Here is a 26,031-nt window from a genome sequence, read left to right on the forward strand (position 1 = left end):
CTAGCGGGAATGGCCTGGAATGAGGAGGGAAGGAGCCACTGTCAAGGCAAGAATCAACAGGAAGGGCTTGGACCTCTTCTAAGAAACTAACTTGAGAATAGTCTCAGACAAGCCCCTTCTCCTTCACCCAAACTAAAGGGAGGGAGTGGAGAAAGACAATCAGATTCGCAATCCTTGTTTTCATATTGTGACAATAATAGTTCTGATCTACATGGCGTTGATTTCTTAGTCTGGTCTACCTTGTAGGGTTAGCAGCCAGTATATCTGGAAAAAAAACAAGCTACTGTATGCTCAAATTATATTATTAGGAATTGTGGTATATCCTGGAAGTTGACTAGATAAGGTAGATTTATGTGCACTGGATTTGATGGAAATACAGCAGTGTTTCTGCGGGAGCCGAGTGGCTCACATCGTTAGGACCATAGTTAGGACAATCAGCAGTTAGGACAATCGCTCCATAGCAGATCCAGCAATTTGAAAGTGGGCAAGCGCAAGTAGATAGACGGGTACCACTTGGGTGGGCAACTTAACAGGGAGATGAAAGATAGCATCCTCAGTGCTAGAAGGGAATGGTGTTTGTTCTTTTTATGTACTGTACAGCAGGGGTCTTCAAACTTGACCCTTTTAGGACTTGTGGACTTCAACTCCCAGAATTCCTCAGCCAGGCATGCCTGGCTGAGGAATTCTGGCAGTTGAAGTTCACAAGTCCTAAAAGGGCCAAGTTTGAAGACCCATGCTGTACAATAACTTTCCCTGTCAGTGTTGATGGGCGTCGTCTTGGTAGTTCCTTGATTAGGCGGTTGTTTCCTGTTAGCTTGTTTGTCTGCGTTGGTAGTTCCTTAATTGGGATATTATTTAACTTCTTGATTGTTAGTCTAGGGTTAATCTTGATGTTAATCTCTGCTAATCTGGGTGTTGATTTCTGGCGGGGAGGTGTGTTGGGCAAGCCACTAGTATATAAAACGAGAGCAGACACCACTCCCTTTAGCACTGATAATGTTATCTAGTTTGGTAGTGTAATGTCTGAAAGAAAACAACCAAGCTCAGAGAGTGCCAAGGATCCCACGGAGAGGAATGTCTTCACAATAAGGATCCCTTGCCTGTGACTTCTAAGGTTGCCTTAGCATTTATTCCTAGGGGGCGAATGTAGGAGGGAAGGGCACAGAGGACCCTCCTCCCACTTTGCCACAGCTGGTACAGGATCAAGATAACAGTCAGCGCAATGCAAAATATCTGAGCAGCTGCATCTTGGCTAAACATAGGTCCCAAAGGCTGCCTGGTCTCAAAAGAAAGGAGAGAAGGAGACACAGGGGACAGATCAGCATCTTGTACTCCACACAATAGAAATATTTACAGGGGGAGGGAAAAGTCAACTCGGCAGCATCACGAATTCTTATTGCCTCAGAGGAAGAGTGCAGTGGAGAAGGTAATCTAAGGTGGAGGAAGCAAAAAAAAAAAGCTGCTAGATGTGATGCCCCACACATTTGCACACACAAGCATAGCAGTAATCACTAGAGGAGATCAACCCTGACTGCTCTTTAGAAGGCCAGATCCTGAAGTTGAAACTCAAGTACTTTGGCCACCTAATGAGAAGGAAGGACTCACTGGAGAAGAGCCTAATGCTGGGAAAGATGGAGGGCAATAGAAGAAGGGGACGACAGAGAATGAGGTGGCTGGATGGAGTCACTGAAGCGGTAGGCGTGAGCTTAAATGGACTCCAGAAGATGGTAGAGGACAGGAAGGCCTGGAGGAACGTTGTCCATGGGGTCGCAACGGGTCGGATACAACTTTGCAACTAACAACAACAACAACAATCACCTGGAACAGTTGGTGGAAGTTTATGACTTTTTTGCTGAAAGAAGAAAAGACTGAAGATTTATGGATCTGGGGATTAAAAAAGTTTAAAGAGGAAGGGGAAAGTTAAGAGGGAAAGCCTTTGAAGGAAAGAAGGGCAGAAGTGATAATACTATATTTTTCTAACTCTTTTCACCTTTCTTTTTGTATCTTTCTTGTCTTTTATATTCTATTTTTCTAGACTTCAACTGTATCAATGTGTATGTATGTATGTATTTATGAGTTGGTAGAAGCTATGGTCAGAAGGCAGGGCTGGGAGCCTCACCTCAAGATATACTAAAGATAGCCCCTCACATGTTTGTCATCTCATAGTTAGACTTCTATATTTCTTTTACACAGGCCTGTCCTTGAAGACTATCCAGAAAGATCAGCTTCACAAAATGTAGCTGCTTACTTACTTCCTGGCTGGTTGCAGCACTGCCATGGCATACCAGTGTGGTGAGGACACAAGACCGGGGGTCATTTGCCTTCTGCATCTCTCTCATGTAAGGAGAGAGGGGCTGATCCCTCTTTGCTCCTTCGGTGGGTTCCATGGGATGATTAAGAACACAACTGATTTATATATATATTAGGCACACTTAGCGGTTCCCTTGAGGTACCTCGATCCACTCCAGTGATGTTTGTTTGGGACATGTTTCTACAAGCTTTCAGAGAGGGAAAGAATGTGCAATGTTGATGGGTCTCCCAGCTACAATCCTACCTCTGCAAGCTTCCAGTTGTCCTGTTAGGACTTTCCTGATCTCTGACACCCATGTGGTCTTCAGTTCCATAGATGCTGCCTGAAAAACAGGGTACAATTGCAGTTACAGTTACAGTTGCGACAGGATACTTAGCAATGCGGTGGTGGTGAACATCTGTAGCTCGGGTGTAAGATGAGGGTGGAGGTTCGTTCTCTGAGCTTTCCGAACGTTTTGTTACCAGGTTAGGTAACATCTCCAGCGGAGTTTAGGGGATGTCCGCGTTCTTCTGCTTATAAGGGCTCAACTGACCTTCAACCAACCCAAACACTCATCCCCCAAACCAGCATTTCACCTCCCAATGATCCTCACTTGACATGATCTCCCCATCACAACACTCTCATCCGATGTGACCAACACCTGACCCCTCACAGGACCCATCCATCACAAGATGTGACCCACATCTGAGCCATCACAAGACCCTCACCTGTCGTGACCCACACTGTCCCCTCACAAGACCCATCACTAGAGCCATCAAAAGACCTTACATGACATGACCCTCCCATCAAAACACCTACTGACCACATGAAGTCCTTATAAGCAGAAGAACACCAACAATGACATTCCCTAAATTCCGCTGAAGGTGTTACCTGGTCTGGTAACAAAATATTCGGAAACCAACCCAGAAGCTCGGAGAACAAACCTCCACCCTCATACTTAGCAATGGCAAGAAATTCAGGCAAGGGTTCAGCTAAACAGTTTTGCATCTAATAGGTCTGCCATTCCTTCCCTTCCTATGTGTTTGGCCATTTTTATCCCTTTGGAGATCTAAATATCTTCACCTACAGAACAGCAGAGTTGGAAGGTCTTGAAGACTTGAAGGTCTTCTAGACCAACCCCTTGCTCAAGCAGGAGAACCTATACCCATGGTGACGAACCTATGGCACACGTGCCATAGGTGGCACGCAGAGCCCTCTCTGTGGGCACACGCGCTGTCGCCCCAGTCCTAGGCCTTCAGCTGGGTTTTATAAAACCTTTTCACTTTAGGCCTCCGCCGCCGTGTGCAAAAAAAAAAGGTTCAATCAATTTCAACTTCTCGCGGGGAAAAAAAAGATCTCGCAAAGTTGGAATTGATTGATTGAACTTTTTAGTCCCACCCAGTCTGCCGTTACCACCACAGCCATGCCCACCCAATGGGCCACACCCACCCAATGGGCCATGCCCACCCGGCACCTGACAATACATAAGTGGGTTTTGGGTTGCAGTTTGGGCACTCGGTCTCTAAAAAGTTCGCCATCACTGACCTATACCATTTCAGACAAATGGTTGTCCAATCTCTTCTTAAACACCTCCAGTGATGGAGCACCCACAATTTCTGAAGGCAAATTGTTCCACTGATTAATTGCTCTGACTGCCAGGAAATTTCTCCTTAGTCCTGGAAATCTAAGCACTCTTTCCATTTTCTGCTTGTAGGGACACTTACTGCAGAATAACTTGTAAAAGCTGTTCAATGAATTCACAACAAATTGTGAACCAGGACTTGCTGGCTAGGAAACAAATATTAATCTTAGAAAGGGAGGAAGCAAAACCTTGTGGGTTTTTTTCGTCTCGCTATGGCCCCAAGGTTTATTTTCTCCTGTAATTCTGAATAATCAAGAATATATGAGCAGGAAAAGAAAAATCTATAACTGCAATACCTGAATAATATAGACCTCTTCTCTGCCATTGTACCAGATCTCAAATTTCTTATGATCACCTTTGACATTTTCAGTAATACCAACAGTGCTCATCTGTTTGAAAGAGAAGTTTGAATAACAGGACATGATCATTGGTCATTGCAAGACATTTTGTTCTCTTTAGTTTACCTTAAAAGCACATGAGGCAGTTTGCGATAGCGGTTAAGACGCTGGCCTAGAAACCAGGAGATTGTGAGTTCTAGTCCCACCTTAGGCATGAAAGCCAGTTGGGTGACTTTGAGCGAATCACTAGGAGGCTGTGAGTTCTAGTCTTGCCTTAGGCAGGAAAGCCAGCTGGGTGACTTTGGGCCAATCACCAGGAGGCCCACAGTGACTCTGGACCAATCACGAGGAGAGTGTGAGTTCCAGTCCCGCCTTAGGCATGAAAACCGACTTGGTGACTTTGGACCAGTCCCTCTCTTTCAACCCAACCCTCCTCACAGGGGTATTGATATGTAGAAAATAGAAGGAGGAAGGACATTATGTATGTTCACTGCCTTGGGTTACTTATAAAGTAATGTGGGGGGGGGGATAAAAATCTAATAAACAAGTAAACAACAACCATGCAAAAAACAGGAAGACCTTCAGTTAATAATAATAATAATAATAATAATAATAATAATAATAATAATAACAACAACAACAACAACAACAACAACAACAACAATAATAAAAAGTTGGAAGGGATCTTGGAGGTCATCTAGTCTAACCCCCTGCTCAGGCAGGAAACCCCATACCATTTCAGACAAATGGCTATCAAGTCTCTTCTTAAAAACTTCCAGTGTTGGAGCATTCACCGCTTCTGGAGGCAGGTTGTTCCACTGGTTAATTGTTCTAACTGTCAGGAAGTTTCTCGAATCAAGATCCAACGAAGAGAGGAACTAATCAAAGGTAGGCAACGAAGAACAGGACGGAAGTCCGTGAAACCTCTTATCGAACTGAGGGAGAAGAAACACCGAGCCCCTGAGATATTGGAACACTGCTATCATGTCCCCCCTCGTCCTTCTCTTCATTAAACTAGACATACCCAATTCCAGCAGCCGTTCCTTATATGTTTTAGCCTCCAGTCCCCTAACCATCTTTGTTGCTTTTCTCTGTACTCTTTCTAGAGTCTCAACATCTTTTTTACATCGTGGTGACCAAAACTGGATGCAGTAATCCAAGTGTGGCCTTACCAAGGCATTGTAAAGTGGTATTAATACTTTTCGTGATCTTGATTCTATCCCTCTGTTAATGCAATCTAGCACTGTGTTGGCTTTTTTGGCAGCTGCAGCACACGGCTGGCTCCTATTTAAGTGATTGTCCACTAGGACTCCGAGGTCCCTCTCACAGTTGTTACTATTGAGCAAGGTAGCCCCTATACTCTACCTGTACATTTGGTTTTTCTTGCCTAAATGTAGAACCTTACTTTTTTCACCACTGAATTTCATTTTGTTAGATAGTGCCCAGTGTTCAAGTCTGTCCAGATCCTCCTGTAAACCAAGTCCACTCAGATGGAAATCTGTTTCCAGCCTATAAGTGGCCCACAACCTTTGTCCTGGCATTGCCAGGTTCAATGGATGCATGGAATGTTCATGCAGTTTGATTTCTCCTAAATAAATGCAAGGTCATTTAGAGTACTAACCACACAAGAAAAAGCCTTTAATGGGGATTTTGCACCAAGCCCCACTTCAGAAGCTGTCTTCCATGAAGGACACAGTTCCTCAGTTATAGCAACGGTATCTGACATTACAACAATGAGGATTTATGGGGTGGCAGCAAGGGGGGGCGATATTTTAACTTGGTCTAGAGTTAAAGGTTGCGTTAGCATTCAGCCCTGGGGTGGGCGGGGTGGGAGGTACAAGTATAGCAGGGAGAAGGCACAGGGAATGTTCCTTGTTAACCACACTCACTCCTGTATGCCACAGGTAATACAGAAGCACTACAAAAGTCACAAAGATGCTAAATTTACAAGCACCTGCCAAGCAGAGGTTCAACTTTGCTCATGTTAGGAGGATACAATAAAAGAGAAGAATGTTGAATCCTGCTTTCAAATCGAGAATCCCTTGGACTGCAAGGAGATCAAGTCCATCAATTTTGTTCTTTGGAAGGACAGATACTGAAGCTGAAGCTCAAATACTTTGGCCACCAAATGAGAAGAGGACTCACTGGGAAAAGACCTGTTTTTGGGACAGATGGAAGGCAAAAGGAGAAGGGGATGGCAGAGGGTGGAATACTCCATCCAGTTTTGGTCACCACGATGTAAAAAAGATGTTGAGACTCTAGAAAGAGTACAGAGAAGAGCAACAAAGATGATTAGGGGACTGGAGGCTAAAACATATAAGGAACGGTTGCTGGAACTGGGTATGTCTAGTTTAACGAAGAGGACGAGGGGGGACATGATAGCAGTATTCCAATATCTCAGGGGCTGCCACAAAGAAGAGGGAGTCAAGCTCTTCTCCAAGGCGCCTGAAGGCAGGACGAGAAGCAATGGGTGGAAACTGATCAAGGAGAGAAGCAACCTAGAACTAAGGAGAAACTTCCTGACAGTTAGAACAATTAACCAATGGAACAACCTGCCTCCAGAAGCTGTGAATGCTCCAACACTGGAAGTTTTTAAGAAGAGACTGGACAGCCGTTTGTCTGAAATGGTGTAGGGTTCCTGCCTGGGCAGGGGGTTGGACTCGATGACCTCCAAGGTCCCTTCCAACTTTATAATAATAATAATAATAATAATAATAATAATAATAATAATAATAATAATAATAATAATAATAATAATAATAATTATTATTATTATTATTATTATTATTATTATTATTAATAATAATAATAATAATAATAATAATAATAATAATAATAATAATAATAATAATTCGGTACTTGTCCTTAAACCCGTTTGAGGCCCTCTGTCACCTCCTGTCCCCTAGCATTTCTCAGCCTGTACTTATTGCGGACTTGTTTTACGACTGAGGTGATTTTAAATAGAAGATGACAATCCTCTCAATGTGGATTGCTTTGATTTCCACTTCATTACAGTCTATGCCATGGAATCCTTATGCCAGGGGTCTTCAAACGTGGCCCTTTTATGACTTGTGGACTTCAACTCCCAGAATTCCTCAGCCAGGCAGGTGTGCCTGGCTGAGGAATTCTGGGAGTTGAAGTCCACAAGTCATAAAAGGGCCAAGTTTGAAGACCCTTGCCTTAGGCAGGCATTCTCTTGTTCTGTATATCTAGAGTTCAAAACCCATGATGATATAAATCACAAACCACAAAACCTATGAAGTTTCTATGAGAAGAGACTCATGGAAGGTTAAAAAAATGTTTGGTAGCAATATAAATGCAGTAAAGAGTCAAATAGGTTAAAACTAGAATGTGGTGGGAGCCTGGAAGAGTGTTAAGGATGATCCCACCTTAAAAAAAAGAAAAGATGAAAAGTGAAGAGTAATATGTTTATTCTGGATTCTATTTAAAGTGTAATCTTGCAGCTGTCTAATCTTGACCAGAATCGTGTTATATCTAACCCCATCTTCTCTCATCCTTCCTAATTCCTTCAACGTTTCTTCATAGATCTTACTTTTTAGTTCCCTGATCATCTTCATTGCCATTTCCCTGAAGCTCTTTCTGTTTGTCTGAATCCATCTTAAAGTGGATTACTTTAAGGAAGGAATACCACTAGAAAAAGTTGAAAGGATCACGCACCTCGGTTCTAATTTACATGAAAGCTGGGACATGACCACTGAAGTAAAGGCAAGGATAGAGAAAGCTCGAACAGCATTCTTCAAAATGAAAAAGGTCTTCTGCAGTCACGACATAAGCCTAAGACTGAAAATCAGACTTGTCAGATACTATGTTTTTTCTATCCTGCTCTATGGAGTAGAGAGCTGGTCTCTGATAGAAGAGACTAGAAGCATTTGAAATGTGGATTTACAGGCGGCTGTTACGTATAAGCTGGGTTGACAAGATAAAAAATGAGGAGGTGATAAGCCGCCTGGGAAAGCCAAGGGAAATCATCAAAACAATTAAAAAACGAAAATTAGAATATTTCGGACATGTGATGCGACACCCAGAAAAATACGGCATCCTCCATTTAATCTTCCAGGGAAAGATTGAGGGCAAACGAGGTCCAGGCAGAAGAAGAACATCATGGCTTCAAAATCTAAGGGATTGGTTTGGACAAAACTCAGCAGCACTTTTTCGTGCGGCTGCTGATAAAAACATGATCGCCAACATGATCGCCAACGTCCGATAATGGATATGGCACAAGAAGAAGATATTAAAGTGTGATGGTAGCAATGGACACAATTCTGAAGGGGGGAAATCTGATCAGTTAAATGGAACCATGACTTTCCAACATTTGGAAACTATATTGTGTTGATGAAGCGTAAATTTAAATTTGCTTTTTTTTTTTGAAATGGCATCACATTTCTGACTCGTATTCAGATTGCTATCCCAAGACCTTTTTCACATATGCTCTTGCCAGTCTATGCTGTGTCTGCATAAGTTGCTCTTTGTCTGTAATAAATGCTACTCTATTATTTTCAGCTTGCGTTTCTAAGGCATTCACGCTCAATTTATTTTTCTCTTTTAGGGTTGAAGTTTTGAATCCATCTGCAGTTTTGTTTCAAGCCATATAATCTGCATCCTGTATCACTGCATTTTTTTTCTCCTAGCCTGTCTTTTATAGTGTTTGGAAAAACTCGTTTTTATGTTTGGTATAAAGCTTTTTCCTCTTGACGCAGAAATTGTTCCACAAAGGGCAATAGGTTGAATTTACCGTTGTCACGATTCCTTTGAACCTGCTTGAAAAGATCTATCCTTGTCTACCGTTGACAAATGAACACACCTGAAATTCTGGGATAAGCGCTTGATGTTCGTCCGTCCTTTAATTTCAAACGTCTCTCCCATTCCACTGTAAGAAATGGCTTACCTTCAAGGAATTTTTAAAGCTGTAGGAAGGAGACTTCTCGTGAGCATCTGTGTTCTCTTCCCGTTTCTTGCAAAAAAGTAGGATTTTGGCATATAAGAAGAGATGCCTCTGCATCGGCTTGAACCTGGCCAAGTCTTTCACTTTGTTGTGTCCCTTTTTGTGATCGGTCCAGATATTGAAGGAGCCCTGCAGGAGCAATTTACCCAGCTCAGCCACATCTCCCTAGAGGAAGAGAGAAACGGGACAGGAGAAATTACACGCATAAAACAAGGATTTAATACTAGCCTTTCGCTACATCCACACCTCAACTATCTTAGTCTCAATGCAATTTCATACTCGGTTTCCAGATGGATCGTCGTGCAAGAAGTCCTTGTCTTACAATCGTAATGGAGCCTGCCAATGACGGTTGTAAGTCATGACGATTGTAAAGTGGGCCATCACATGACCAACCTGATTTAATGACCTTTTGTTTGCTGTAGTTCACTAGGGAGCAACTTTTCAGCGAAAAATTTATAAACAGGGGTCATGTGATCGCGGGACGCTGCAAACAGCCATAAATGCAGGGCAGTTGTCGAGCCCCCCAAATGAGGTCACCGGGCTTGAAGAGAGGCCACCAAAACTTCAGAACTGGGTTATAAGCACCTTTGCACCATTACAACCACTAAGAAGTGGTTGTAAGGATTACTTGTACTCTATTGCTAGCAAAAGGATTACTTGTACTCTATTGCTAGCAAAAAAGAAGTCTTGTCCCTATAGATTTGTAATTTATTTATTTCGGAGACTCTGGCTTCGAACGACTCGGGACACTTTACATTTTAAAAGCAAGAATAAGATATTTCAGAAAAAAGAGAAACCTCTTTTTTTAAATTAGTTTCTAATATAAGATATAAAAATACAAAAGCAAATAATAGGAAAAGTACGGGAGGAAAAAGGGAAAAGTGTAGAGAAGAAGGGACAAAGAAGAAAAAGGCACTGATTTCCGACTCCTTTTGGTGCAGTAGAATAAGAAGTAACATCAAACCTCAATTTTTTACTTTTATCTAGTGGAAGGGTAGGCAACCTTGGCTCTTTTATGACTCGTCGACTTCAACTCCCAGAAATCCTGAGCCAGCATAACTGGCTGAGGAATTCTGGGAGTTGAAATCCACGAGTTATAAAAGAGCCAAGGTTGCCTACCCCTGATCTCGTAGTATAAACTAGCCATTTCTATAACAACAGATCTATCAATAAAACCCAAAATCAAAGTTTCATTTTTTTTCCACCTCAAGCACAAAGTCCAGAAGCGGTTTCCAAGTAGAAACAAAAGTACTTGCTATTTTGTTTTTGGATTTTTTAATCGAAGCAGTCAACTTAGCCATGTCTCCATCAGCTTTTGCAACCATTCATCCACTGTGGGGATTAAAGTGTCCTTCCATTTTTGTGCATGGAGTAGTCTCGCTGCCGTCAACATATATAACATCAAAGCTCCCAATTTTTCCCCAGCCAGCATTTGGAATTCTGGGAGTTGGAATCCACACATCTTAAAGTTGCTAAGGTTGAGAAACACTGTTTTTATTATTATTATTATTATTATTTCGTCAAGGCCTACCTCATAGCCTGTAATTGCTATTTGGTGCATGGAATCGTTCGCCGACTTGATGATATCAAGAACTGTTGCGAGAGCTTCTTCAAGTTCAGCAGTGCCTTCGGAATTCTTGCTGCATTTGATCATTTCCTGGTTGTAAAAAAGCAAGACTTCAGATTTCATAGAATCATAGAATGACAGAGTTGGGAGGGACCGTGGAGGTCTTCTAGTCCAACCCCCTGCTCCAGCAGGAGACCCTTACAAAATCATAGAATGACATAGAATGAGTTTCCATCCATTGCTTCTTGTCCTCCCTTCAGGTGTTTTGGAGAAAAGGTGGGACCCCCCCTCCTCTCTGGGGAATTTTCCATTTTCTATTTTGAACAGTTTTAAAGACCAGAGATTTCTGAAATAGGAAATAGTTCATCCAATCTCTCCTTCTATTTACAATCTCTTACAGATTCTAAATTGCCAGGACCAGTTTTCTATTTCCCTGTTTAATTTCTTCTATGTTGGAGAAATAGAATAGAATAGAATAGAATAGAATAGAAACTTTATTGTTACTTTAAATGTACACTATCAGCATACATTAAAATGATACTGCGACACACACACCCAGGGATCCGTGGATGACAGGTTGAGAACTACTATTCTAGATCAAGCTAAATCAAAAAACGCTAGGGGGTTTCTGGAATCACTGCATTCAGACAAATCAGCCATCAATACACACATAGAGATGAACCAGATTTACACACCATTCAAAAGAGGCATTTAAAAAGTTCAGGAGGAAGCAAAAAGAAACACATCCTCTTCAGCAGCCTACACCCAGGGATTAATACCAGACAAACAAGCAAGGGGAAAACAATATCCTAATCAAGAGACAATCAAGAGAAAAACCACACTCCCACAAACATTGGCAGGGCAAGCTACTGTACAGTTCTAGTCCTATGCTAGGTACAAAGCCAGCTGGGTAAACTTGGGCCAGTCATTTTTTTTCAGCCATGGCAAACCATGTCTGAAAATGTTGCCAAGAAAATGGGAGGGATTTGTCAGTCGGTCACCAGGAGTCAACATTGAACCAAAGGCGTACTTGCGTGCACACACGTACACACAAAAATGGTGCAGAGCGCAGATACAAGAAGGAATAAGCTAAACTTTAGATTAAAAAAAATACAATTAAACCTGGTTTACTTTAATGGTATTCACTATACCTCTGCATTTTTTTCTACCCTGGAAAGCCCTCCTAGTTTTCACAACATCCATATATACAGTAGTCTCGAACACTGCCTATTGTCCTTTGAATAGGAGAAGGAGGAGAGTAGGCAGAGCTGGGTGGCAGAGTTAAATGCATCATCAGTTTAGAATTCTTGCGTTGCCACAAAGGATCCAAATCCATCCCTCCCCCAATGAATTAGCAAGTGCTAACCATTAGCTGAGAATATTCCTGTGCATAAGCATGAGTAGCAATACATTAGTTTAATTTGACCTTCATGTGTGGATCTGATCTTTGGTGTGTCGGGTATATCTAGTGCAGTGATGGTGAACCTTTTAGAGACCGAGTGCCCAAAAACTGGCCCTGCCCCCACTCCACCCCCGCTCCACCCCCTGCCCCGCCCCCACTCCGCCCCACCCTGCCTGCCGCAGGACCACTCACTGCCTCCAGGGCCTGCCGCAGATCGCCCAGGTAGTCCAGCAGCGCCATGGGGGCCACGCCCTCTGCCCCCCCGCAGCATCAACTGTGCGCGTTGGGGCATAAGGGCAGAGTCTTGTCTACACTGCCTGGTTGCCATGTCCTTGGCTGCGCTGCTCCGTGTGGGCCACACTCAGGGGCAACTCTCCTTCAGGGGGGCTGCTGGTGAGGAGGGGGTCGCGGGTGGAGGCAAGGCTGGGGCAACGGCACGTGTGCCCACAGAGAGGGCTCTGAGTGCCGCCTCTGGCACCCGTGCCATAGGTTCGCCACCATTGATCTAGTGGTTATGAATATAAGCGCTTTAGTCTGGTAAGCATTATGTATCTGTATTTGTTTGTTTCTGTTTCTTTATTCCTGTATATTTTTTGCAAGCAACAATAAAGAAACCACTCCAAAGCAATTCCCCATGTTGCTCTTGGTTCCTTGGGCCTGATCATTTGTAAATCCACTCAATAATATAAAATAAAATAAATCCAATATTTGAGGAACTGCCACAAAGAAGAGGAGATGAATTTAGCCTCTGAAGCACCAGAAACAATGGATGGAAACTAATCAAGGACAGGACTAAGGAGAAATTTCCTGGCAGAGAGAACAATTAACCACTGGAACGATTTGCTTTCAGAAGTTGTGGGGGCTCCATCACTGGAGGTTTTTAAGAAGAGACAGGACAGCCACTTGTCTGAATGGTATAGAGTAGGGGTTTGGATTAGATGACCTCTAAGGTCGCTTCCAACTCTGTTATTCTGTTTCATTCATTTGAAAAACTGTTTTTTCCCTCATTCAGCATCAACACACTTTTAGAATGGACTGAATAATCACTCCCCCTTTTGTGCAATCAAATGCTGCAAAAATATGGTGCTTTTATTAGCAGATAAACCCGTTCTGAGGAGTCTTACCTTCAGAAGCAACTGATATTTGGTAATCCTCTGGACTGGTTTCAAAAGATAAGCATCAAGGGAAAGTTTATGATCTAATTTCCTCTGACACTCCTGCAAAAAACATAAGGAAAAGAGAGAATGAAATGCTACCGATCTAACTGGCTACACTAAGAAATAAATTACAAATTTAATTTTTTAAAAGCTAATACTCTTTTTGCTTTTATAAGTCCAATGTCTTGGGATATTCCCATGGTCGATTATAAAAAAAGATGATTCTGTCTTACAGAAGAGCATTTTTGCATATCTTAGGGAGATTAGACAATATTAGGAAACAAATAGCACACTGGCCCAAAGGGGCTTTTTCAAAAAGCAACTGGACTTTGTTTGTTTGTTTTTTTGTTGAAGATGTTTCGCTTCTCATCCAAGAAGCATTCTCAGTTCTGACTGAATGCTGGGGAATTAGAGAGCTAATGACCCACTTTCTAAGTGCTAACAACCAGATGACTGCAAAGGATATAAATCCTTCCATTCTCCAGCATTCAGTCAGAACTGAAGATGCTTCTTGTACGAGAAGCGAAATGTCTTCAAGAAAAAGTCCAGTTGTCTTTTGAAAAAGCACCGTTGGGACAACCATGACCTGGATGACTAAGAAAGAATCTCCAGAGACAAATAGCACACTGGTGAGTCTTTGGTCATTCGGGTTTTCTCCCGTGTAAGATTAGAAGTATCATAGCGACGTTTCGATGAAATCACATTCATCATCATCAGGCTTGTGCTTTTAGCTTTGTGCTTCTCAGAGTAATATGAAATGTCTGCTGTTTCTTTCTTTTAACTGCGTATGTGTGTGTGTAATATGAGAGTTTGATGTGGCAGTTAAAGGTAATCAGACTAGAACCAGGAGAACTTTAGTTCTAATCCTAACTTAGATTCAAAGTCAGCTGGGTGACCTTGGGCTAGTCCAGACATGTCAAACACAAGGCCCGGGGACCAGATGCGGCCCACGAAGTGGTTTCATGTGGCCCGCAAAGCCATCCTGGAAACAGTGAGGGAATGGCCCCCGCTGCCTTGGACCTGGCCCAGGCCAGCCGGGAGCCAATGTACAATTTTGTGGTGGCCATCTATGCTGAAACGCATTCAGTCTTAGCTCCACAAGGCCGTCTGGAACCAGCGAGGAACCAGCCCCTGCCATGTCGGCCCCGCCCCCTGGGTGCATGCTGGGGAGGTGTCACCCTTTGTGAGGAATGAAGAAATGGACCATGCCTTGGCGCTTGACCCGGTCCCACCCCCTTCTGCCAGAGACCCCCAGATCTGTCCCACTCCTGCCCAAGCCCCCACAGGCATCCTTGACGCGAACGATGTAGAGCTGGCCATGCCCACCCAGTAGGCCACACCCACTCCATCCACACCCACCCTGGCCACACCCACCCAGCCCCTCGAGGGCAACTGCAATGCTGATGCGGCCCTCAATGAAATTGAGTTTGACACCCCTGGGCTAGTCGTTTCCTGTCAGCCCTACGAAGAAGGTAAGAGCGAACCAAGTTTGAAAAGGTTGCCAAGAAAACTGCAGGGGGTTTGTCCAGGCAGTCACCAGAAGTTAAGACTGGCTTGCTACAAGAAGGGAAAGCATGCAGCAGTTCATCTGAGTGATCTGTCTCTTTCAGCACAGTAAATGTCCAATTGCCATTCCTTTCCTGCCAAGAGATTTGGATGCTAACTTGCAAAGATCATTCATTTTGCTGACAGGCAGACTCCCTTTGTTCCCCTCTTCTAGAACTTCCATTGTTCCAGCCACGAAGATAAATAATGTGTTTGCCAGAGGACAGCTATTGTACAGTCTTGGTGTCATTTAGCAATTCAACCTCTCATGAATTGAAGGCAAATATATTGTATTCCAGGATAACGTTGCAGGATCCAATCTGGGTCGCTCAGAAGTTTAACCTTCTGAGTTTTTGGACTCGTGCTGGAGCCCATCCTCAGGAACCTTCTCTCTACCAGAATATGTGGAACTTTCTGGTAGAGAGAAGTTCCCTGAGGATGGGCTCCAGCACAAGTCCGAAAGCTCGGAAGACTACACCTCTGCTCCCAGTGACCAACCAAGGAGAGAAGCAACCTAGAACTAAGGAGAAATTTCCTGACAGTGAGAACAATTAACCAGTGGAACAACCTGCCTCCAGAAGCGATGAATGCGCCAACACTGGATGTTTTTAAGAGGAGACTGGACAGCCACTTGTCTGAAATGGTATAGGGCAGGGGTAGGCAACCTTGGCTCTTTTATGACTCGTGGACTTCAACTCCCAGAATTCCTGAGCCAGCCATGCTGAGGGGAAAGGGAGAGGTTTCCAAGCTGAGCCATAGTGGCTCAGGAATTCTGGGAGTTGAAGTCCACGAGTCATAAAAGGGCCCAGGTTGCCTTACCCCGGTATAGGGTTTCCTGCCTGAACAGGGGGTTGGACTAGATGACCTCCAAGGTCCCTTCCAACTTTATTATTATTATTATTATTATTATTATTATTATTATTGGTGGTGGTGGTGGTGGTGGTGGTATTATTATTATTATTATTACCAACCAAGATTGAATCCTGCAATTCAGTCTCTACCCTTCTTGTTTACAGGTAATTATGAATGCAGTAGAACCTGCCATAACAACAATGGAGCCTGTCATAAATCATAACAATCTTGTTTGAATCATGTCATTTTCTTCCTCAAGGAACACCTAAGTCAGTCCTGGCATAACTTGAATTTTGAATCTTGAAGCAGCACTTTCAGGGGATGGACATTCCTAATTTATTTTAAGGAGATACATTCAATTCGAAATAAAAAGAAATGATTTGGGGATTCAGACCTCATATCATGACAGGATATTTTGAAAGAATAGTGGGGGTTGTGTGCTTTCGATCTGAAGGGCCATATAGGTAGTCCTCGACTTACAACCACTTGTTTAGTGGCCATTCAAAGTTACAACAGCACTGAAAAAAGGGACTTATGACCACTGCAGCATCCCCCGTAGTCACATGATCAAAACTGAGATGCTTAGCAACTGACTCATCTTTATCATGACTGCCGTGTCCCAGGGTCACGGGATCCCATTTTGCGACCTTCTGACAAGCAAAGTCAACGGGGAAGCCACTTAACGACCGTGTTACTAAAAACTGCAGTGATTCGCTTCACAATTGTGACAAGAAAGGTCATAAAATGGGGCAAAACTCACTTAACAACTGTCTTGGTTAGCAACAGAAATTTTGGGGTCAGTTATGGTCGTAAGTTGAGAAGTGTCTGTACAGTGAGGAAACAAGTGGAGTGGGGCAATGGCAGAAGTGTTGATTTTCCAACTCCTTCAGCCATGGAGGATTGGCTAATTTTAGGGCAACCTCATACATACATACATACATACATACATACATACATACATGCATGCATGCATGCAAGCAAGCAAGCAAGCAAGCTTGCTTGAGCTACTGGAAATAAGGTGGAAAATTAATAAATAAATCTAAGCAAACCAGTAATTTAAATAAAGATTAAAAGGCAGAGGTCTGCACTTGTGCAGAAGTGCCTTCACTAAGAGGAAAGTAGCGATGCTTGCAATCAATCCAAGCATTTGGCAGCTGGGTGTTTTGGTGACTTGGCAGGCATATTAACTCAGCAGATCACATAGAACAGGGGTCCTCAACCTTGGCAACTTTAAGACTTGTGGACTTCAACTCCCAGAATTCTGGGAGTTGAAGTCCACAAGTCTTAAAGTTGCTAAGGTTGAGGACCCCTGGCATAGAACCACAAGGAGCACAGAAAGCACCATTGTTAATCAACTTTGGCTACTTTAAGATGCATGGACTTCAATTCTCAGAATTCTCCAGCCAAGGAAGTTGGTTGGGAAATTCTAGGAGTTGTAATCCACAGGCCTTAAAGCAGGGGTCTTCAAACCAGGCCCTTTTATGACTTGTGGACTTCAACTCCCAGAATTCCTCAGCCAGGCATGCTCAGGAATTCTGGGAGTTGAGGTCCACAAGTCATAAAAGGGCCTGGTTTGAAGACCCCTGCCTTAAAGTGTCCAGAATTGAGAAACATTGATTTAGCCCAACCCGTTGCCTGGTGTGGGATCTTCTAACACACTTCTAAGACATGAGAATAATGGTCCCTCAGTTGGTTTGCTTTATTAAGCCTACCTGGAAAAAAGGGCTGTCTCCACACTGCCTCCAAAGAGCTTCTGACTTAGGCTTGTTTTGGCAATATTTTTCATAGATCTGGAGATCTTCTTTCTGCAATACAAAGGATGTCAGTGCTGAACCATGTAAATCAACATCCCGAAAGGAGAAGCTTTCTTCCCAAATCAATGTGCCAGAATGCACAAACCTCTTCTTTTGTAAATTTGCATATCGTCTATCGCAGACTTCATATTTTAAAAGCAAGCTTAGGTTTAGGCTTACGAGTCATGCTAAACCAGGACTTTATCAAGCCATTAAGAAGCCAAAACCAAACAGAATATAATCTGAGGAATGTGCATTTCTTTCCACAACTTCTATGATATTTAGGGACCACATCTGGAGCTTCATTGAAACTCCTCCAGTCTCCAAAATAACTAAGAGTTTACTCTTGCCTGCTCTAGTGATTTAACTGCATTTTCACCACATCCTCTGAAGCCCTTATGCCTGGCGCTTTATTGGTTCAACTCCCAAAAGCACAACTTCAGAATCCACTTGACTTGACTGCCTTTGTCCATTCACATTACTCTGGATAGATTTTAGTTGTCCCACAGGTTGTTGGAAGTGAAGACAATGTCATGAGCTGGGCAGATCACATGAAGTGTTAATACTACTTTATAATGCCCTGGTAAGACCACATCTTGGAATATTACATCCAGTTTTGTTTGCCACAATATAAAAAAGATCTTGAGACCCCTAGAAAGAGTGCGGAGAAGAGCAACAAAGATGATTAGGGGACTGGAGGATAAAACATACGAAGAACGGTTGCAGGAATTGAGTATATTTAGTTTAATGCAGAGGTCCCCAACCTTTTGGGCATCAGGGACTGGTTCCGTGGAAAGAGTTTTTATCATGGACCAGAGAGGGCGTGGTTTTACGTGCTGCCTGCATCCCACAGATGGGTCTTCGCTTGTTTGCACGGACCAGTTTCTGGCATATCCACGGACTGGGGGTTGGGAACTCCTGGTTTAATGAAAAGAAGGACTAGGGATAACATAATAGCCGTCTTCCAATATCTAAAGGGCTGCTACAAAAAAGAGGGGATCAACCAGAAGACAGGCTTATGATACAGAAGGATCTGGACAGACTTGAACACTGGGCACTATCTAATAAAATGAAATTCAATGGTGAAAAAAGCAAGGTTCTACATTTAGGCAAGAAAAACCAAATGCACAGGTATAGTATAGGGGGTACCTTGCTCAATAGCAGTAACTGTGAGAGGGACCTCGGAGTCCTAGTGGACAATCACCTAAATATGAGCCAGCTGTTTGCTGCAGCTGCCAAAAAGGCCAACACTGTGCTAGGCTGCATTAACAGAGGGATAGAATCAAGATCATGTGAAGTGTTAATACCACTTTACAATGCCTTGGTAAGGCCACACTTGGAATACTGCATCCAGTTTTGGTCACCGCGATGCAAAAAAGTACAACTCTGAGATCTTTCTCATGTCTCTTCTCGTTGTTTCTACTAATCCCCTGACCTCCGATTTCGTATATTCCTTGCTGACGACCTTAACCCATACAGATCAAATTACTTCTCTTCCTGCTCCCCCCTGTACTATCGTCACAAGGTTATAGAGTCCCCGACGGTGTTTCTTCTCCCTCAGTTCGATAAAACCAAGGCACCTGAAGGCAGGACAAGAAGCAACAGGTGGAAAGTAAGCAAGGAGAGAAGCAACCTAGAACTAAGGAGAAACTTCCTGACAGTTAGAACAATTAACCAGTGGAACAACCTGCCTCCAGAAGCAGTGAATGCTCCAACACTGGAAGTTTTCAAGAAGAGACTGGACAGCCATTTGTCTGAAATGGTATAGGGTTTTCTGCCTGAGCAGGGGGTTGGACTAGATGACCTCCAAGGTCCCTTCCAACTTTACTATTATTATTATTAACCTATTCTCCAAAGCACCTGAGGGCAGGACAAGAAGCAATGGATGGAAACTAACCAAGGAGAGAACCAACCTAGAACTAAGGAGAAATTTTCTGACAGAACAATTAACCAGTGGAACGACTTGCCTCTAGAAGTTGTGGATGCTCCAACACTGGAGGTTTTTAAGAAGAGATTGGGCAACCATTTGTCTGAAATGGTGTAGGGTCTCCTGCTTGAGCAGGGTGCTTGACTAGAAGACCTCCAAGGCCCCTTCCAACTCTGCTATTCTGTTATTCTCAAACCATAGGCAACCTTCATGAAATGTTTCACAAACAAATACAAAACACACACACACAAACTTATAATTTCTGTCCAAGCTCGGTTGACCTTGCTGAGCAGCAGATGGAACATTTTCTTATTCCAGATCATCCCATCAACACATTTTCTTGTTTCTTGGAACATCACACCTGGTCCAAAGGCCAGCCCAGTCAAATGAGCCAAGAAAGACATTCCTAAAAACTTGGTCTTTCTCTCTTTCAAGAGAAGCAACAATTTTCACATGCCGATGAGTCTCCATCTGCCTGAAACAAAGGTGGCTTTTTTCCAAAAGGCAACTGGATTTCCTTGGTTTTTTTTTCTTTGAAAACATTTTACTTCTCATCCAAGAAGCTTTTTCAGTTCACTTCTTCCATTTGCCTTTTAGAAAAAAACATCTTTGGGACAACCATCACCTGAATGATTGAGAATCTCTATAGACACCTGCCTGAAATATTCTTCTAGCAAGAAAAGTCCAAGGGCTCAAAAGAATAATTCTGTCCACTTTCTCATGGGAAGCAGAAAACTCATCTTGCTTGAAACCCACCCCCCCCACACACACTTGAATTATGGCTCCACGTGAAATCTGGAGGAGCTGACATGTCTGTCCCACCAAAGTTTAATGCTTCAAAGATTATGAAATCCAACAACAAAAAGTCATTTCTCTTTAAAAATGCCATAAATTGTACAAATGACCAAGTCTCACAACCTTTGCAATATTTATAGATTATTTCTGACAAGATAGGGAATGCATTGCTTTTAAAAATTAACCTTCCCTCTCATTGTAGTGCAAATGATTGCATCACAATTTTTGCTAGCTGGATTAAGAACACATACTGTGGTTTTAGGTAAAGGCAACATAAAACTTAATGGCCTGATTAAAGTAAAATTAAAGGAATTTAAATAACACATCAAGTTCTGATTAACCATGACTGTAACCTGAGCAACAAACAAAATAAAGAATATAAAAGCAAGAAAAGACACATACCCCAAAACACAATCCTGGCCTTGATTCAAATACATTCATTAACCATTCAAAGTTCTTTTTTTCCACTGACAAATCATAAATTGCTCTGTAAAACCATCTGACTTTAAACATTTGCGAAATATGCAATTATAATTCAGATGTTTATTCTTTGCCAGTATTTCTTTTTAACCAACTTGGACATTTGTTTTGTATAAATTTGTATAAACTTGATTTTTTTTGACTGAAGAATTAAACTCTCAAACTTATACACCTTCTGTAGCTCAGTACAGAAGTTAGCTTGTAAAACATATGCTGAATATTTCTAAGAGCACTTTTAAAAATCAAAACTGTGAGACCAAATGTACTGATAAGCAGACAATATCGGTCAAGAAATCATGATTTAGAACAGTGTTTTTCAAACTCGGCCATTTTAAGATGTGTGGTTTTAAACTCCCAGAATTCCCCAGCCATTATAGAAATTGAAGTCCACACATTTTAAAATGGCCAAGTTTAAAGACATTGATTTAATTAATCTTGACTACTCTGTTAAGAAATACACAAATGAAATTACTGATTCTGTAATAACAATAGAAGATAGAAAATATTGTTAATAATAATTACAATAACAGGTTTTTTCACTTTATTGGAAAATATTGAACTTGCATAAATTAAAAGAAAAGTTGAAAGATTCCTCCACTAAGCAACTTCTTTAGTTGTTTAATAGAGGAATCTTTCAACTTTTTTTGTTGAAGTTGTTTAGCAATAGCACTTAGATTTATATACTGCTTCATAGTGCTTTATAGCACACTCTGAGCAGTTTACAAAATCAGTATATTTGCCCCCAACAATCTGGGTCCTCATTTTACCAAGCTCAGAAGGATGGAAGGCTGAGTCAAGCATGAGTTGGTCAGGATCAAACCCCTGGCTGTGGGCAGAGTTAGCCTACAATATTGCATTCTAACCACTGCGCCATCACGGCTCTTTAATTGTTTAGTGGATTGCAATCCATCAAAACATTCCTATATGCCCTTAATTTAAGTGTTTTTTTCTTCTGTTGAATGTTTACGGATTTTTCTCTTCTCATAGGATACTAGACTCTAAGTAGGTAGCTCAGATCAATTTGTGATAGTTCTACAAAGGGGAACTCTTGGTACTGCATTCTGTTGAAGCAGCTGAACTCAGTGGAATGATCTAAGTCAGTGGTTCTCAACCTTTTTAATGCCGCAACCCCAACCGGTCGTAAGTCGAGGACTAAACCGGTCGTAAGTCGAGGACTAAACCGGTCGTAAGTCGAGGACTAAACCGGTTGTAAGTCGAGGACTACCCAACTGGTCGTAAATCGAGGACTTTCCCTGCCCGGGAGCGCCGCGCATGTGTGGTTCCGCCCCCTGCGCCAGCCAAGGCCATCGACCGTTCGCCGTCTCTGCCTCGTCCGGCTGGTGGTCGACCGGGTCGGGTTCCCTCCATTCCGTGGGCGGCCTTTTCCCCTTTTTTTACCGCCTGTTTTTTTTACCGCCTGTCGGAACGAACCGCTGGGGGCACTTTACCAGCTAGCTGGGGTTTACCCCAGGGCTGGGTGTCCAACTCTTGGTGACTAGAAAGTTCAAGGAAGCAAAAAATGTACTTGTAGGAGACGAACAGGCTGAGCCCGAGAGAGGGGTCAAATGCATCATCAGTCTCGAATCCCTTTGCGCCCACAAGAGATCTAACTCCAGCCCACCTTGAATTCCGTTGACTCTTATCTACCGCCAATTCACTTTGGCCGTTAGTAGTTCAGATTCTTGTAGAGAGCTTAACCTTGCAATAAATCTTTATACCCATTTGAACTGCCTGGATCTTCTTACATACAAATTATTTTGCTCTATTTTTTCATTTGTTTACAGTGAATGTGTTCGGTTGTCACATTTCTCCTTACACAATTTTTTTTTATTTCAAAATGTTTTCTCTTTTTCCTATTCTGTTACAGGTGGTTCTACACTTATGACCATAATGGAGCCCTCAATTTCAGCTGTAAGTCATGACTGTCGTAAAGTGGATTACTGCAGAACCGTATGCAATTTTATAATCTTTTTTGTGGAGATACTTAAGCAAACATGGCAGCCATAAAGAAATACCACAGTTGTTAAGCAAATCCATTATTCAATATGGCAGAGTTCCCCAACCTTTTTGGCTTTGTAGACTGGCGGGGGATGGGGGAGGGGATGGGTCTGCACGAGCCATTTCTGCGGCCCAGTTGCAAACACCTCATGGCCCACTAGTAGGCTGCAACCCAGAGGTTGGGGTCTCCTGCACTATGGGGTGCTTCTTTTCCTAGAAGCTGGAAGTAAATGCCAGTTTCTGGTCAAATGTCTTAAAAACAGTCGTTTAAATATGAGATGGGTGATGAATAAATTTAATAAATAAAATAATAATAATAATAATAAATCACAGTTACATGATTGCAAGATACAACAAATGGCCGTAAATGCAGGCCAAATGTTAAGCACCCATGACTGTGGAGATGGCCCAAACATTAGAAGTTTGAATCTGGGTTGTGAGTCCCTTTTTTCCAGATCCGTCGTAAGTTTGAACTATCATTAAGCAATCGGTTGTAAATCAAGGACTATGTGCTTTTGTTTCTCAAGTTGTGCAATAAGAAAAAACATGGGGAGGGGAGAGAATGAAAAATGAAAATTGAAAGACCTGGGACAATGAAAAACTCTAGCATCGTCCTGCCAACTAACTGGAAGAAAGAAAGGTGATCTTTTTATGTCTTTGGTTATTTGTTAACTGTCCAAGAAAGTTTCTTAACTTCACATGCCTTCCCATTTGGCTGCCCACTGAAACCCCAGCCTGAAAAGAATATCAGATTGCAAAAGGAAATTGGTCTGAACACCCTCAAGAAGAACAGATTAAATGGAACACTGTGATTCACTTACTCTTTTTAAAAAGCATCGACCCAGAAGCTCAGGTTTTTCTATGCAGTTTTCCAGCTCTTTGAGGAAGATTCTGGAATGGACATAAAATGAAAGCAAAAGTTTAAAAGAGGCTTTTCAGGTGAGGTCTTCAACTGAATTTAAACTACAAGGTCCCCTAGCAAGAAAGATTAACGAAGGTCTGAGGAGTATAATTTCAATAATTTTTGCACCACTTCGGAGAATATAGGCAGTCCTCATTTAGCAAACACAGCTGCTTCCAGCGAAATGGCCGCCAAGCAAAGTCATGTGGCTGAGAAAGATTGTTATGAAGATTGCAGGTTGCTGCTGTCTCATTTAAATAAAGTTTTATGAGGTCCTTGGTTGCTTTCGTGCAGATGTTTTATTACCAAACTAGGTAACATCATCAGTGCATCTGAGCTACAAATATTCTTTTCAACAGGTAAAGTTCTCTAGGGCAGCAATGCCAGCGTTATTCTCACTCCACCAGAGTGCATGTTGGCAGGCCCAGAAAGTTAGTTGTGTATGTGCACACTGGTTATAAATGATGTATTATTTTATATTTGATTTAGTTATAAAGGAAAACACGGATTGTCTGGACCTCTCAAAATTATCTGGCAAAATTTATTTCCGTGGAAAATGCTTTGTCGGATGACCCTTCGTGTCTATATGATTGCAGAAAGGAACCTAAGAACTAGAGCTGGAAAGCCATAATGACCGTATGTAGATGTTACGCAGAACCCATGTGAGATTTAAAATACTCAGATATATTATTGCCTTATATTAAAAATATTGCAGGCAGCCAATTATCGCTGCCAATGGATTGCAGTCAGTGTAGTTGCTTTAGGACTGATGTTTTATGGCCTCTAAATGACATCTCCTTCAAAGAAACGCTTTATAGCTACTTTTGGAGTGCCACCACAAACCTGTTATGAAATTCATAGATTTCTGAGAGGTTTCCAAAAAGAACTTCTTTCTTGTTCAAAACTACAGCTGGGATCAAGTGAATTAAATCAGGGTTGTCCATTTCTGAGGCATAGCCCTATTTAAGAGAAAGAAAGAGAACAGTGAGAGAACAAAACTATGAGTAATGAGTAAAATATCATTACTTCCTGCCTTCTTCCTGCCATTTCAGTCAGTTTTTCCATTCTAAGATTGCTTAGAAATATTAAACCTGGACTTTCCGTTTGAACTCAAAGTAGATAAATTCTGGACCAAAGCAATCCAGATTTTGCAACTCAAAGATATGAATTCCACCACCTGTACTCATTTCATAATATAAGCAAATTTGCCTGGTTTTCTCATTTTTCATAATGTATTCCCTATCAACCTACTGGCTTTGAATTCCAGACATTGCCTAGGTCAGTCTTTTTTAATGTCAGCAATTTTTAGATGGATGGACTTCAACTCCCAGAATTTAGTCATTTAACCTGGGCCACCAGAAGCGTTGATCCCATAAATAAATATATCTACTTAAGACGTTTATTTTACAATTCTGAAGCAGAGCTTGTCCTAACCACGTTGGGGCGGTTTGGGAAGTTAACCTCGGCAAGCAATGAATCACGTGATAGATGAAAGTATAAACACATGAACAGTTAGGTGCCGCTTTTAAAAAGCAAATATGTAGGTTCACATACTTTCACCAATAAAATCAAGACAGTTCTACTGAATGTGTGTTATGTATGTGTACACTTTGAGAGCAAGCAACTAAATTTCATTTTTTAATGTGTACCATTGTGCCCACATTAAAAAAATGACAATAAAGGTTATCTATCTATCTATCTATCTATCTATCTATCTATCTATCTATCTATCTATCTATCTATCTATCTATCTATCTATCTATCTATCTATCTATTGATTTCAACTTCATTGCTCATGTTTCGAAAGACACTGAACGTACCTTGATTATGCTCTGAAGTTCCTCAACATAAGCACGTTCGGTTTCTATCAATTCATTTATTATATGGCTGTGAGAAGAAAAAAGAGAGGGGGGGCAATATTTGTTAAGGTGCATTGTAATGAGGTAACAAAGCCATAAATAAGAGGATGTGAATGAATATTCAGACTTATTATTTATTAAGGACATTTATATGACCAACCAACTCATTAATGGTGATTCTGGAGGGCTTACAGAAACAAAATACTGAATACAAAACCCAATAAACCTTCATCCCCCGGGTGACAACAATCAAACCAACCACTTGATGGGCTCCATATCACCCTGCTGGCAAAACCATGTCTGTGGGGCCTTTTCGAAAGAGTGGGGATCAATCTTATTTCTGCAGGGGTGTTTCACACGGAGGGAACGACCACAGAGAAGTCTCACCAGATGGACCTCCTTAAGAGAGGGTATGTAACATTCCCTGCCTCCCAGTTCTGGTGGGTCAGGTAGGTCTTTCAAATAGGCCATGTAGGGATTTAAAGACAACACGGTGCAATCCAGAAGGCATTGTCATGAATT

At 42.1% G+C, this 26,031-nt stretch overlaps 1 protein-coding gene across 1 annotated transcript; it reads right to left on the reverse strand.

Moving 5' to 3' along the window:
• On the reverse strand, positions 1-25,584 carry LOC107293262 (guanine nucleotide exchange factor DBS). The gene is made up of 10 exons (XM_029285352.1): positions 25,471-25,584; positions 24,494-24,609; positions 23,571-23,640; positions 17,469-17,561; positions 13,327-13,419; positions 10,765-10,890; positions 9,177-9,398; positions 4,229-4,321; positions 2,555-2,633; positions 1-14 (listed from the first exon to the last, which is right to left on the reverse strand). Exons 1-10 carry the CDS (start codon positions 25,582-25,584, stop codon positions 1-3), a joined length of 1,020 nt encoding a protein of 339 aa, XP_029141185.1.
• Positions 25,585-26,031: the final 447 nt, after the last annotated feature.

This window comes from Protobothrops mucrosquamatus, unplaced genomic scaffold (assembly GCF_001527695.2).
Source record: "Protobothrops mucrosquamatus isolate PMUCROS unplaced genomic scaffold, P.Mucros_1.0 scaffold1554, whole genome shotgun sequence".
NCBI lineage: Eukaryota > Metazoa > Chordata > Lepidosauria > Squamata > Viperidae > Protobothrops > Protobothrops mucrosquamatus.